The 14,835-nt window shown below is 37.0% G+C and overlaps 1 protein-coding gene across 9 annotated transcripts in view; it reads right to left on the bottom strand.

Annotated features, from left to right (window-relative positions):
- Positions 1-14,835, bottom strand: part of CNOT4 (CCR4-NOT transcription complex subunit 4) — a 66,698-nt gene that overhangs the window by 14,101 nt on the left and 37,762 nt on the right. For 4 of the 9 annotated variants that reach the window (XM_015859283.1, XM_015859263.2, XM_015859272.1 and 1 more), the window contains 6 exons: positions 14,035-14,160; positions 10,376-10,509; positions 6,748-6,903; positions 4,075-4,132; positions 3,550-3,799; positions 1,417-1,914 (listed from right to left, as the gene is read on the bottom strand). In XM_015859283.1, the coding sequence (XP_015714769.1) occupies positions 1,417-1,914; positions 3,550-3,799; positions 4,075-4,132; positions 6,748-6,903; positions 10,376-10,509; positions 14,035-14,160 (1,222 nt within the window). The remainder of the gene's footprint in view (positions 1-1,416; positions 1,915-3,549; positions 3,800-4,074; positions 4,133-6,747; positions 6,904-10,375; positions 10,510-14,034; positions 14,161-14,835) is intronic. The other 5 variants (XM_015859325.2, XM_015859301.1, XM_015859337.2 and 2 more) reach the window with 3 other exon arrangements.

The following is a 14,835-nucleotide window of genomic DNA, read 5'->3' as shown; positions in this document are numbered from 1 at the left end:
ATAACCTGTACTGAAACAGATCATTTTCCAACACTGAATGATTTTTCCCACCCTCCTAGTCCACAAGACAGTACTGCTACCAACCCTGTCATTGTCAAGTTAGAGAACTTTGAGGTAAAGTCAAAACTTTGGCTGGTAACATTCTCCCAAGTTCTTTGTAGTTTAGAGAGCAACAATTCGCACTCCTACAAACACTGCATTTTTAACTCCATATAAAAAGATAGCCCCTCTCCCACCATTTCAATGTAAGCAATAACAGTATTTTTTTTGTTGTTTAAAAACGTAGGCACTGCCAGCATAAAGACATTTGAACTACTTGGCATTTGTCCTCTGGATGAAATGGCTATTATTATGAACCAGCTGAAGGACCCTAGCACAGTACTGCAGCTTCATCAAGTCTTCAGAGGGGATGAATAACAGCAAAACAACAGCCAGATACAGCTCTTACATCAGAGCATCAAAACCAAGTAACTTCTTCTAGGTCACTATCTCACAGTAGAGTTGATACTTCTCAAAATCCAACAACAGAAAACCCGCCATCAGCAACACCTCAAGCAGCAGTTTTCTTCACTTCAAGGTTACAAACAGCTTACAGAGTTTCTGCTTGTAGTTTATTATGAAACTAACACTTTTTTTCCCTACTAGGAAAAGAGAACTTGTGTGGGTCAAGGTATGCAGTAATCGTGGAAGCAATTTTAGAAGTTCACTTCTGGAATTTGATCAGAACAATGATGGTTACAATTAGTTCCTTAGCTGTAATGCTTACTGTAAGAACCTATCAATTCACCCAGAGCAGCCTGGAGTGGTGTGACTGCACATTTATTTATTCCAACATCACAGCCCTCACAGTCAGGATGAATCCTCTCACACACATTGCAAGCATTCAATCAATGAAAGATTATCACAACATTAAGGCTCTCTGAAGTACAGGAATGAACAGCACTGAATTATGCAGTCATTTAGTTATGCGCAATAGGGAACAACCCCAGCCAAGACGTCAGCCACAAATTATCATTACAGTTTTTTTTGCAGGTTTAGGAACTCTGATCAGCACCTGCACATCACCGCAAAAGTCACAATGCACTTTTAGGGCCTACTTACTAATCTTAAGCCCAGTCTGGCAAGACTGAAGAACCAAAATACCAATCTGTTTAGGCACAAAATTGAATGGGCACAGAATACTCCACCTTCCTTATAAAGCTCAATGTTACAAGGCTAAACATCCACATAAAAAAACCCCACATGGATAGGGCATATTTAAAATGATGTTCTCCCTCTCTTCATAAGCCTAGTATGACAATTAAGAGATATAGCTCTACCACTTGTAGCTGGCTATTTCTTTTTCCTGTCCTGACTCAGAGCTCTAAGCTGAAAGCACAAAATTAATCACATTCATGGCTGTCCCGATTCACCTACCTGATATAGGGATCCCCCCCAGACCTGTGCTGTGTTGTGGTTGGAGATTCAAGTCCAAGAAATTACTATTTGAGGTGGGATTTGCTGTGTGGTTCAAGTGCATGATGCTATTGCGTGGAAAGGCCATCCAAGGATAGCGAGCTGCTTGGCCTGGAAAACTGAAGGAGTTGTAAACTGCTCGATGTTGTTGAAACTGTGGGAACCTCTGTGGCATGACTGGAAAGGTGCTACTGAGAGAGTTGGCATTTGTGGGTGCAGCAGGATGCAGAAATCCAGAGCCTGGCCCTTTGGCAGTTGTAGTGTGTGGGGAAGGGTTCTGAAGAGATGTGGGCGAGAGGGAAGGTTGGTCTTGAACTGACAGTTCCTTCTCAATCAGGTCTGCTAAGGCTTTGCGGGTGACGTCAAAGGGGTCAAACCCTAAGTCATCCTCTTGCTGTTTGGAGGAACCAAACCCAAAAGCCGCTTGCCAGTCTGTGGAGGAAGATACTGGTATAGTTTCTGTTGGAGAGGAATAAGATTAAGAACAAGGATTAGTGAGTACTCGCCCATAGAAAAATCTCATCCTTAGTGTGCTTTACTGTTGCCAGTTTATCCTTCATGTAATTTTTATTTGTAAATTGCTCAAAGACAATATTCATCAGCTTGGAACTGGTTTTCAGACAAAAGACAAATTCCTACTTTAACTGAAGCAGTAGAACTAGCAAGTTGTGGTTTTACTGCAGAATTCATTCAATTGCATAAAAGCTATTGTCAAATAAGTATTTTTCAGGAAAAGCAGAGTAGAAAGAGACCAATAAACATTATAATGCTATGTAACATTATACTTAACATACACAGTTACTGGAGGGACGTGTAACCAGAGTTAAAATATTAAGCTACTTTAAAGTATTAATGCTGTGCAAGAAACAGAGTGTGAGGAAGTAGGATGGAGAGGGGTATTCTCTCACAGATACTTCTGAGTAGTGGTTAAAAAAGAAAAAAACCCTATTATTATGGAAAAACAAGCCAAATTCTTGAGTATGCACTTTGATTAAATAACAGAAACGAGGCACTGCATTACAAGATACTATTAAATACTCTTAAGCATCAGTGTAGGAAAAAAAATGAGTCTTCCCTGAATTTTCAATTAGCTCTTATTTCCTTGTACTGCTTAAGGTTTTTTAGTTCAGTTATAGAGCATGCCAATCCTATTTTCAGAATATTTCTCCTTAAAACTGAAGTGAAGAAAGCAAAGTACAAGGAGGCTGCTTCACTTACATTAACTCCCTCTACTGGTAGGGAACCTAGACTGCTGCTTAAGCCTAGTGCCCTCTCAAAAAATATAAATAAACCTACAATTTCATTTCCAGAAAAAAAGCCACTGGACGGACAAAAAAACCTGCTCTTCACATTTGTACTGTAATAGCAATAACGTTTTTATTAATTATGGAAAAAAAATGCTGCTACCTGGAAGCTGTCTCCCACTGCTACTTAATCTTCACAATATTGTGTGTACAGTATCTTAGCAGCATGTTATTCTCCTGATAATATTATTTAAAAATATTTCCCAGAAGTGAGAAAAACATTAAAAGATTAGCCACTAACCTACCAGATAAAAGTACCATTACATTCTATTCATTATCATTCTTGTTTCATTTAATTTGCTACCACATCTCAGGTTTCTAATTTGAGAACTCCAAAGCACTGTAAACTATTCCCAAGACTGCATCAATACACCTAACACACCTAAAAAGACATTTCACTCAAGTGCAGTGGTATTTTATGCCATCCAGTCACTGCAATTAGTTGTACTTTTATCTTTTCTGAATATATATTCTCAGTTCAGAAAGATTATTCGTCTTCAAGTAACTATGCAGAATAACTAAGAAAATTTGGAAGTTTGTTGCACAGAAGTAGGCAAATGGCTAAGAAAAACAGCAAATGTTCAGATTACTTAACCATGAAATTGGGAAAACTCTAAGTTTCTTTCAGAAGAAAGTTTGTGTCAATGCAATTCATTTGTGCAGTAATGAAGCACGATAAAACATTTGTGAATTGAAGAGAGCAGTATAAAGTATACCCCAGAGTTTAGTTTTAGACAACAGCTGCAAAACCAAACAATACACAGCACCGTAAGCTGGGAGCTGTGCATACCTGATGTGAAGAGGCTCTGTGGTTCTGGTGCTGTAGGCCAGTCATTTGAAGTCTGAGGAGAGCTGGGGAACGGAGGAAGCCCACTAGGGATGGGGTTAGGGTGCCGGAAGTTGTCAGAGAAGAGCGACTGTGATTCTGTTACAGCTCCTTCAAAAGGAGACCGTGCACTGTGGTTAGATGAACTGATGGGTATGACCGGATTGGGTTTTGTTAAACCAGGCGGTGGCGAAGGTGTGTCACTGTTTGTTATCTACAGCCAAAGGAGAAAGAGAGACAATTAGGTCATGAGAGTTTATGTATATACTTCACTATCAGTTGAAAATTCTCCTCAAAACTTTTGGCTGCTTTTACTTCAGTTATATCATTCAGCATGATGTTTAACATGAAGTTAACATTAGCAGTAGCACATTTTAGTTTTGTTTAAAATTACACCATACTTCAGAAAGTATTTGCCTCTCAAAGCATAAGTTGCACGAAACCAAACAAACTCAATTCATGTGTTCACAGGATTTATCTTTGTCTTACCTGCTGGGAGCTGTCACCGTTTCCTATACTGAGGGAATCTGAAGGTTTGTCGATAGGGCTGCAGAAGTGGGAAGGGAAAGAGTCAGTAAGTCACTCAAGTATTTAATGCGAACATCAACATTTGATTTTGTAGTGACAGAAAAGCTTTGAAGTAAATCAAAATTAAACTGGAGGAGTTAAGAAGGAAAAAAGTCAACTTTGAGACTTTAGTTGTAAACATTCCAATCGTTTGCCATATAACAAGTCTTCCCATGACTCCACTCTGCTTGTGGAGTACCCTGCTATGGGACAAAAGAAAAGTTACAAATGTCTTCAGAGAAACTCCTTGCCACTCAAAAAAACAAACAAACAAACAAAACCAACCAACAAACATATGTTCTATAGCAGTATTCCATTTGTGGTCAGTTCTATCTCTTCTATTATTGGAGTAAATCTTGGGAACAGACTTGTTCTCTAAATACTGAAGTTACCAGTTCCCATATAAATCCTAAATAAATCTAGGGAAAGAAGAAATTAAATTAACAACTTAACCCTGGTTAAGAGAAGCTTCCTGTCAGCCTCAAAGCTTTACCTAATAAAAATTAGTTCCAAGAAAAGAAAATTGATTTTTGAAATGACAGAAAGTGAAAAAAATATCAGAAAAATATAACAAAAATTGTCAATCAATGTAAAGAGAAGGTACAGCAGAAAGCCACCTCAGAAAGCTATTTACTGTGAATTAACATGGCTCAGCTAAAATGGCACACCTTGGGATTCAAGATTTGACAGGCACTTGTGAACAGCCTTAATTATACTAACTACCACAGTAACGAAATGGTGAAAGTTTATGTTTAGCTCTAAGGCAGAGATTTTCAGCTGAAATATATTTTATCTGCTCATAGAAGAATACACACAAGCATCTGACTGACCCAAACAATGGTCCTACAGACAATGACCATAAGATTCTTATGAGTGTGACAAATTACAGGTGCAACTTATTAGTACAGAGTAAATATAAAGACAGAAGTAATTTTGACTGGATGCAGACTTCAGATTCTAGCTACACTTTGTTTTCAAACACTCCTTGCAGTTGGAAAGCATAACATTGCATAACGCCACATAGCAAAGTCCAAAACTCAAGAATTTGCTCATCCACTCACATTTATTCACCCCCTCCCAGAATAACTAGTCCATAGTCAGTAGATTTAACTCTTCTCCATTCTAGAGGAGAAACTGTATAAAAGCTACTCATCAATGAAAACAATTTGGGAGCAAAAGAATGCTGAATTGGTATCTCAAAAGTAACTGAATGTATTTACGATTACAAAAGAAAAATCAGAGGAATATTAGCAATCAAGTATTACTCCAGTAAAGACATGCTGGGGTACTTGGTGGTTGAAAGCCATTCAAAAGTTCTTCCACTTTGAATAAATGCCCTTATTTTATTAATTACTGAATACCTACAGCACAGAAATTTGCCGTAGATTTCATTAATCAAATAAAGTTGATTGCAGAGCTCATGTTCCAGGTACATTTTCTCAAAGCCTTTGATAGGGAATCACAAAACCACAGCTTAAAGCTATATAACAAACAACAGTTAATAGCAACAGAGATGCAGAAAGACAACCAGCATTATACTTGAACCTGCTTAAGAAGCCTTTAATTTTAAGATGCGAGTCCAGTCCTCAAGAACGAGCATGATTCATTACTGACTGGTCATAATATTTTACTTATATGCTGTACATTCTTTCCAGAAATGATGAGGAAAAAGTTTCGTATTAATACTGAGATGCAATGATAGGATCTGTCCACATCTCAGCTAAATTGTTATTACATCTAAGAAGGTACGATTAAAAGCAGCACTCAGTATCAGCTCAATACTGGCTTAAAATGAAGATGAACTGCCTAATCAACAGAACTACTTCTTTAAATATTTAGTATTTACCTTGTTATTTTCCCATTCAACCTCTAAATGGGCCCAAATAATTTGGTCCAGTAAAAAACCAGAACAGTATAATTTTAAGTGTAAGCAATGCTTGTGATAGGAGAAAACTACAACTCTGTGGAAGGGAGGCAACAAAATCAGGTAAAAAACCCCCAAAAAATAAATTAAAAAAAAAACCCAAAAGGTCAATAATGACAAAGTTATTGCAGGCAGATGAACTACTTGCATTGTATGCAGAAGCCTCAGTTGAATGTGCTGTCTTATTGTTCCTGTTACTGATCAACAATCATGGAATCATTAACTCTGCAGTAGTGTTTTTGGAACACGTTACAGTCAAGAGATGACTGTCAGCTCTTAATACTTAGTTTATTTCTCTTGAAGGTTTTTCTAGTATTAAGACTTCTGATGTACAGCAACTGACATGTTCGGTATGTGGAATGGTTTCGTACAGAACTGAAGGGCCTGGTTTTGGCTGGGACCATGCATGGCTGCAGGCAGCTTTATCAGCTGTTGATGCCCTAATTATGCAGCTCACCTCAGCCCATACCTGTACTGTCACTAGCAATGCCAGAGTTCTGCAGAGTCTGCCAATCAGCCTTTTTGACATGGGCTAAGCCAAGCCTGGCTTTCTGTGTCCTGATCAGGATTTGAATCCAGATCTCCAACCACAGAGACTGGAGAATAATTCCCTCCACACCAGTTAGTGAGAGAGAACAAACTATCTGAAGTATAAAAGGCAGCACAATTACCCGAAATCTGAGTCTGCACCATCTGGAGTCATGTGTTCTGGGTCTGTGCCATTTTCTAATATAGGAGGCGTTTTCCTGTGTTCCACTGTTAAGCCGTTGGCTGATTTACTTGAACTCTGTAATGATGGCCAGGCATCTTTGTTATTACTGTTGGGTCTGGAAAAAGGCAAGAGTTAAAAAAAAAAAAAAAAAAAAAGAAAGAAAAAGAAAAAGAAGAAAAAAAGAAGAGTTCAAGTTATGAAGAAAGTGTTTTAAAAATTGTAAGCACTGAGGAAATGAATCCTTGCGCCAGATAATCCATAAGAGCAGATTTATCTGGTTATTAGAATTTAAATGGTGGTGATTAAAAAAATAAATAAAAAAGAATTGAGGGGCAGAGAAGGGAGAAAGAAAACTGGGCAGAACTCTCAGTTTTCTTCACTGAACAGATAAACTGCACTGCCAATGCTGCAGTCTGAACATGTTCACTCAAAAAAATAGACAAAATCCACTGACATTTTCAAGCATCCAGATCTTTGTATACCTCATTTAGAGTTACTGGCTTTATCCCATAAGCATTTTGAGTCATTTAAATCATTAACTAAACCATTTTTAAGAAAAATCTGTTATGTTCCAGGACCCATCGAGCCTGACTCAGATTAAGTTTGTGTTTTATTCCTGCAAAAGAATCCACAGCATTACTAATGGACCATGAGACCAGTCAGATGAACATTTTTCATTCAAGTTACCACTCATTTCCCTTCCAGTTTAAAGCTATAATTACTCCTCTCTTATAACAAAGACCCATTAAGTTCCATTTCAGAGAGCACATTCAATCTGAAAATTTTGGAATACTCAAGCCAAAAGCATCACTGAAAATAGTTATATTTTATACACATTAATGTACGCTGGAATATCATCTGTAACCAAATGCATTTGAGTACACTGTCATCCAAAATAACTATAATAATCTAAAGTCTCAGTGAAAGGTTTGTCTTTACCTTCTCCCCTTTTTTCATTAGCTTCAGCTTTTCATTTCTTTCAATTATGCTGCTGCCTTTAGCATTCACATGCTACAGCTGAACTGCTGTTTTTCTAACTACAAAGCTTTCTAAAAGCTTATTTTCTGGTAAATATGTTTCTTCTGCTGCCCCCTTCATTAATGTTGTTAATACATGCTCCAACTCCTACTCTACATATCTGGGTCAACTTGACAGTCATAATTTGGAGATTCCCATAGCTGTTCATAGCTGTTTCATTCAGATACAACTGGTATTACTAGCTGACCTCAAAGACCTAATAGCATTTAAAGATTTGCTACTCGTACCTCTTCTCACACACCTATACAACATGCACACAGATGAGAGACTTAACCAATTTACATATCTCATCCTTGCTTTGTACGCATTTGAAAGAGACAGCAAGCTGATCAGATATTGAGCAGTGAAGACAACCTCTACATCCTTGTAGTAATTTAATAGTCTCAAATTGACCCACCCACAAAGGTGAGCCACAAATCCAGATATAACAAGACTAAATCCACTAACAGACTTCAAATACACTTATGTTCGCTGCAACATAAAGTCACCTTCATACCACAACTTGAAAATTCACAGTTAAAATCAGTTTTGCAACCAAAATGAAAACTTAACAGTCTTATGTGGCATTTTGTATGCATTCTTGTTGCTTTTCTTTTTATGTTCAAAGCCATGTGCTTCCAAAAGCCTTCTCTAAAAGACCAGTAAGTGCCTAACAAGTGTTTTTTCCTCTTCCAGCATATGAAAACACTCATTACAGTTCTTAGGGGAAAAGTCAGTAGGAAAAAAAAAATTCTGAGTAGGATTTCTGAAATTAAAACAGAATTTCAAAAAAAGCATTTCTGCAGAGTTTAAGAACTGCTGTCTTGCCTACTACTGTTTATTTACAAATACCCATCTACTATTGAGAAGCCAACTACAGCTTTCTTCCAAAGTGAAAGAAATCTGCATGCCAGAAACATAACTGACACAAAGTTGTCAAAAGCTCTGGTAAACAGGCAGATCTGGTATCATATTAGTGAATCAAAAGAAACAAGAACGTGACTAGGTACAAAGTTGTAAAGAACAAAACATTCACCAGCTCACAAGCAAAATTCTGTACTGATAAGACAAGACTTCAATAGTTAAAAATCCCATCTGCAAGAAGAAACTTGCTTTGCAACCCACAAGATGGTGCCTAGTCATTAGGAAAGAACAGATTCTGCATGGTGATGTTCAGGTGAACAAGAGAAATCAATTCCAAACTACTTGCTCCCTTTAGAGAAACATGACATTTTTCTCAGAAGCGCTAAAAATTCTGGCACCACAGACTGGTCAAACTCCAATTCATACTTGCTATCTGAAGGCTTAAATTTGCTGCAGTTTTAGATGGACCATTTTCTCACATCTGGTGCCACTTATATTCATTTGTCTTGCTTAGATCTAATTAGGTGTCAAATTATTATTATTTTATGTGAAAAGTCTGAAGTAATCAGTGTCCAAGCAATGCAGGAAACAGTGTGTTTGCTTTCTTTGCTGTACTCTTCCTTCCAAGTCAAAACTGAACCAATACACAAGAAATAAAAAGATGTAAAAGGTCCTTGATAAAAGATCAAATTGGAAGCCTGACCACTTGCAGTCAGAGTGTATGACACTTCCTGCAGAAGTTCAAGAAAATGATTCCAGCATTTCACTTGGCATATCAGTTCTCAGAATTGATGTCAGTGGAGCTTCAATTCACAGAATATATCTGTTAGACACTTCCTTGCTTAGATTGTTCTATAGTGACATAACCAGCAGAAAACCATCTGAAAATTCAGTGAATAAATTGGCCCTCAACAAAAAATATAACTACAAGGCCAAGGTGCACATGAAGCGCAATTTAAGTTTTGCATTCCACCCTACCAGTCACATTACAAGAATCCCACTATGAGAATCCTACAAAAAGGAGTGGAGGAATTTGTTAATAGCTTCTATCTTATATTTAAGATCTGAGCAGATAATTCACAGGAGGACTGACAACCTTAGACTTTCATTCACGTTTGTATGACCATACTCAGATTGACAGAAATCTTTTCGTAACTTAATGAATGAAACTACTGCAGCAGAACAAAACAGCAGTAAGTGCTATTTTGTGATTAGAACAGCAAAAATAAATCATTCTTGTGAATTACTACACAAAAGAAACTTCCAGATTCCAAGGTTTTTATACTTAAAAGCAAGAACAGCACTCAAAGTCATGATACGAAGACAAAATAAGAAAAGCTTATCAAGAGACTAGGGTGTCTGTTGTACAACTAGACTGCACTCATACCAAACACTTCGCCAAGAAAGTTAACATCTGTTATTTAATTATTACAGTGTGTATTTATGAAAATATGAAATAAAAGATCTTTAAGAATAAGAAAGCCTCACTTGGAGATACTGATCCAAATGCAATCTTGGTAGAAATGAGAATTAGAACAAAGCACTGCACAGGCCTCTAATTTCAGAGAGAAGAATGTTATCGAAGTTTTTCACACAATAAACACTGAAAAGAGCAGGCTATTGAAGGAATGCAAGAGGAACAAGAATGTTTTCTGTGGAGTAACTGGAAAGAAAACATTGCCAAGTAGTCCAGCATCAGTACTTACGCATCGTACCTCTGCAGTGCTGTCACTTTGTTCTTGTTCTTGTCAACTGTACCCGTAGATAACTGAAGAAAGTTGGGGTTTAGTTTGTATAGTTCTTGCAGTAGTTTCTGTTCATATTCTTGGTGTTTACCCGCCTGCAAAGAAAGAGGAACTTGCAATGAATTGACACTAAATTTCACATACATACATCCCAAGACTTAGTAATTGAGCTGTACCAGCTTAAGAGGTCACCCTGACAGACTCAGAAAGTGTTTCTTAACCTCAGTAATGATGTGATCCCAGCAATGCTAAAGCCTGCCTAAAAATAACTCCGATGAATTTAGCCAGTTTAGATATAATTTATTTGCAATATGTTGTAATCTTGTTAAAACATACTCTTCCATTCTAATAAGAAGCTTCACGGTATAACCTCTACATCATAAATAGCTTAATCTCAAAGGTAAATGTATAGTCTGCATTCTACATATTGACTATTCCAACGTTTTCAGAAGACAGGAGTGAGAAAAATCAAACCTTGTTTCTAGTCAGAAGTTCCCCTATATAAGTAATTCTATACAGGCTTAATAAAAAACCACTGAGGTGGTACAAGTGTTACCTAAGATGTGACAAGGAGCACATTCTAAGCAGCAATTAAAAATCATTCCTTCTAGTAATTGAAGGATTTAATTATTTTAACTGAAATGACTGAGAACATTTTCTTGCTTTCAGAAACTGAGGACTGAACCCACTTCAGAATGCCAAGCCTGATGAGTATTTTTCAGTATAGCTTATCTATAACACTGTGTTAAAATATTTAAATACTATTTGCAAGTTAAGTATTTTAATAATTTGAATCAAGATGCAAAATTGAACAGGGAAGTCAATAGCTCTTATCTACAGATTTCAGATATTAAGAGATGTCCTTCAGCAAGAGAGGATTTTGAATGTGTCTAACATAGACTACATAAATTCCCAAAAAGGCATTGAAACACCTAGCACATGCATTCTTACCCATCTTTGTACTTATCTACACCCAAGCTACTTTCTACAGTACAGTAAGATTTACTCCTAGAACATGATTCGTCTAAAAGCACTTTTTTTTTAATTCACTATACCCTACAAATGCTTCTTTGGCCATCTGCTAAGAATAGAACATGTTACTGCTCAGATGTAAACACTGAACAGCTGAGCAAGGAGAACCATTCACTGAGATCTCAGCTTAACAGTTCCGTTGCAGGAGACTGAACTCTATGGCCAATAATGTCAGGCCAGCCCTAAGCTCACTTGCTCATTACATAAATGAAAGGAAGGATCAAGATAAAATCCTACATAAAAGCTTCCACTAATGTTTTACTTATACAAACTAATCCAGAGGCCAAAACTAGTATCTCTAACCCATCTCACCTAAATTGCCAAATTCACTTTCAGAGATTTCCAGGAGTTCTACCAGTTATTTTCAGCCTGTCACAATATTTAATTTTTTACAGTTCTAGAACACAGAAATTAAGTTTATCCATTCAATTTCCCTCCTTTTCCGTTTAGCAATGAAGAATGTAAGTATAAATTCCCTGACAGCAGCCAAAAGAAGCTGGAGATTTCAAGTTCACTCAGAGCTTACACTAAAAATATAAAGTTTTGAATAGTTATTTTCAAACGACTGTCAAGACAACATAACCAAATGTAATTTTAAGTAATCTATCTAGGAACAGGAAAGAAAGATGCAGAAGTCAAGATTAAATGTGAAACTAAACTGCCAGCCAAAGTGAGCCTAACAGTTATAATTGGCAGCTGTGTCAGAGCACTGACAGACAACCTCTGTAGCTGACTCTTACAAAAAGGGGTGTACAAGAGACCCTGTGAACAGCAGACTGCCAAGTTCAACCTCCATCCCTCATAAGATGGTAAACTCCATTTTCAAAAAACAATAAAGACAGAAATACATGGACAAAAACAACTTGTTGGAGGATGAGTCTAAACATCTTACATAAAGAGAAATCCTGCTTCAGTAATACGGACTTTTACAATGGCATCAATAAGCATCAATAAGGAGAATTCACAAAGTTTTAAAGAACCCTTTCATCAGATTGCATATCAAAGGTTATTTACAAAGTTGCCGTGAGTTGCAGGAAAGGTTCTTTCATGGCTAAAAGATAGAAAGGCAAAGGTAACACTTGATGATAATTGGATGCAGAAGCAAGCAATAAGGACTGAAGACTGAACTAAGTTTCGTGCAACATCAGTGAGTGCGAGAAAGGAGCAAACAGCATGTTCTTAGTTGATGAAATCTAACTCCTTGGGTAGTAATATGCCAGGCTGATAATGGGGAACTCCAGAAGAAATCAACTATGCCAACAGACAGGCCAAAGAGTGTCAAAGATTCACCATGGAGTCACGCCAGGTAACACACCTGGTGAACATTAATCTAAAACTACACTTACATAGTACTGGCCTCTGAACTGGCCTTTAAAACCCAGAAATACTGAAGTCACTGTCAACAGATCTGAAATCTCTAGCTCATTATGCACTCATAATCAAACCAAAACTGTGCTGGGCATCATAAGGAAAAATTCTGATTGAGGATCACATTTAGCTTTGGAGCCTTTGCACCATACACACAATGTGTTCAGCCTCCACACCTTAACTATGACACAGAGGATACAGAGAAGAACAATAACAATTACCACTGAAAGGGAGAAACTGCTTTACACCAAAGTTCACGTGCCCAGAAAATCTGCAATTCAGGGAGAAGTCTGAGAGAGGTACAAACCAAGTTTTAAGAGCACCACCAAAACAGTGGATAGTGCAACAAAGCATTTTGCTTTTTGCAATTACCACAGCACTATGACTAGGGCACAAATGACAAAACTGACTAGAAATCAGTTCAACAATGCCAAAAATAAGTATCACTTTACAAAACAGATAGTGAAATTTCAGGACAAAGGGCTATGGATATGATGGTATCGGTAGGTTCAAAATGGATTAAGTAAATTCAGGAATGACAGCTCTGTAAGATACTAAAGAGCCTGTACACATCTGAGTGTTTGTTCCTGTCTATTAACAAATCTAAGCAGTGGTAGAAAAATTAACAGAGGAAGTTGCCTAGTTTGCAAGTTCTTGAAATTTAGTTCTTATTCCTAATCACCTGAGAAGATGTATACAGCAAGAGCTATTCATCTGAACAAGCAGGATATATTTTCTTGAATTAAAAATAAAACTTAAATTCTCAGAAATAACTATTACTTTGTTACAAATGTTTAATAGACATTCTTCCTTATTCTCAGCCTTGAATCAGCGTAGCACACAACATTCACCTGTACATTAGTGCTAACACTGGGAGTGTGGACCATCTGCTTCACAAACAAACCATATGCAAAAATTACACAGATGCAGACTTAAAGTTGAATTTAAAAGCTGTATCATACCTCACACAGAGGGACAAACTCAAAAGACTTTGGAACATACCACCATTGAGAAATTAAGGCTATTCATTTACTTGCTTCTCTGCTCTAGATGATAAGCTTTTCTCTGTCAAGGTTGCCATAAAAAAACATTCCCTATTTTAGTTACCTTCAATGTTGTATGCTCAAAAGGTTTCCTATGTCCTTCATAGGCTAACAGATGTAACTGAATCCAAGTAGCATAACCACAACACAATACAACAGTTAAGCCATGATACTTGCCTGCATTTCTTCTTTTGTGAAACTGGCTGCTTCATCTCCTAGCTCATGTAGATACATACAGTCTGGTTTTGGACACTGCATATTTTTTAGAAAATAACTGCAGTATTTTGTTGTACCTAGTGATGCCTGAAGAAAGAGAAGTCATTATGTAAATTAAGTACCAGAACTTAAGCATACCATTTACGGTACAAGAAAAAAAAGCCCTGTATTTACAAAGAAGTTCCTTCTCAAAATGTGAAGTTTCAACATAGTCTGTCAGCATAAAAAATGCACTAAAAAGTCTATCCATGAGAAATCCATGTGCTCAAGCATTAGACAGTTAGAATGCACTTCCATTTTTCTCTAAATACATCTCAAAATAACAGCCTCAGTAAATATCCACATTCATAAGAAATGAAATTGAGCAAGTAATTAGAGCTTGCATTGCATTCAACTGGTTTATATCTTGTAACAGCATCAGGAAATGAAAACCAGGAACTTCCTGTAGACACTGATTTGGCCAAGTTATCTCTATATCCATTTACACAGATACCAGGAAGAAAAAATCCTGCACTTCCACAGAGTTTTTGAGAAGTCTTTGGGTTTTTTTTTCAGTCTACTTAAAACAACAGCATGGATTTTAAGATGACTGTGCAAAGACCTTCACATTCCCATTGATTCTATGTGCAATATAAAGCAAATAAGTTCCGTAGGAAAAAAAAGAAATGCAAATCTAACTAAAGAAGCAAAGAGTATTTAAGAAAATATGTAGCCAACAAAGACAAAAGAGTAGCCTTGATGACACAGTAAGCTTTATGTGGA

The sequence above is a fragment of the Coturnix japonica genome, chromosome 1 (genome assembly GCF_001577835.2).
Source record: "Coturnix japonica isolate 7356 chromosome 1, Coturnix japonica 2.1, whole genome shotgun sequence".
Taxonomy (NCBI): domain Eukaryota; kingdom Metazoa; phylum Chordata; class Aves; order Galliformes; family Phasianidae; genus Coturnix; species Coturnix japonica.
The sequence above is the reverse complement of the archived record's forward strand: the minus strand, read 5'-3'. Positions and strand labels throughout refer to the sequence as shown.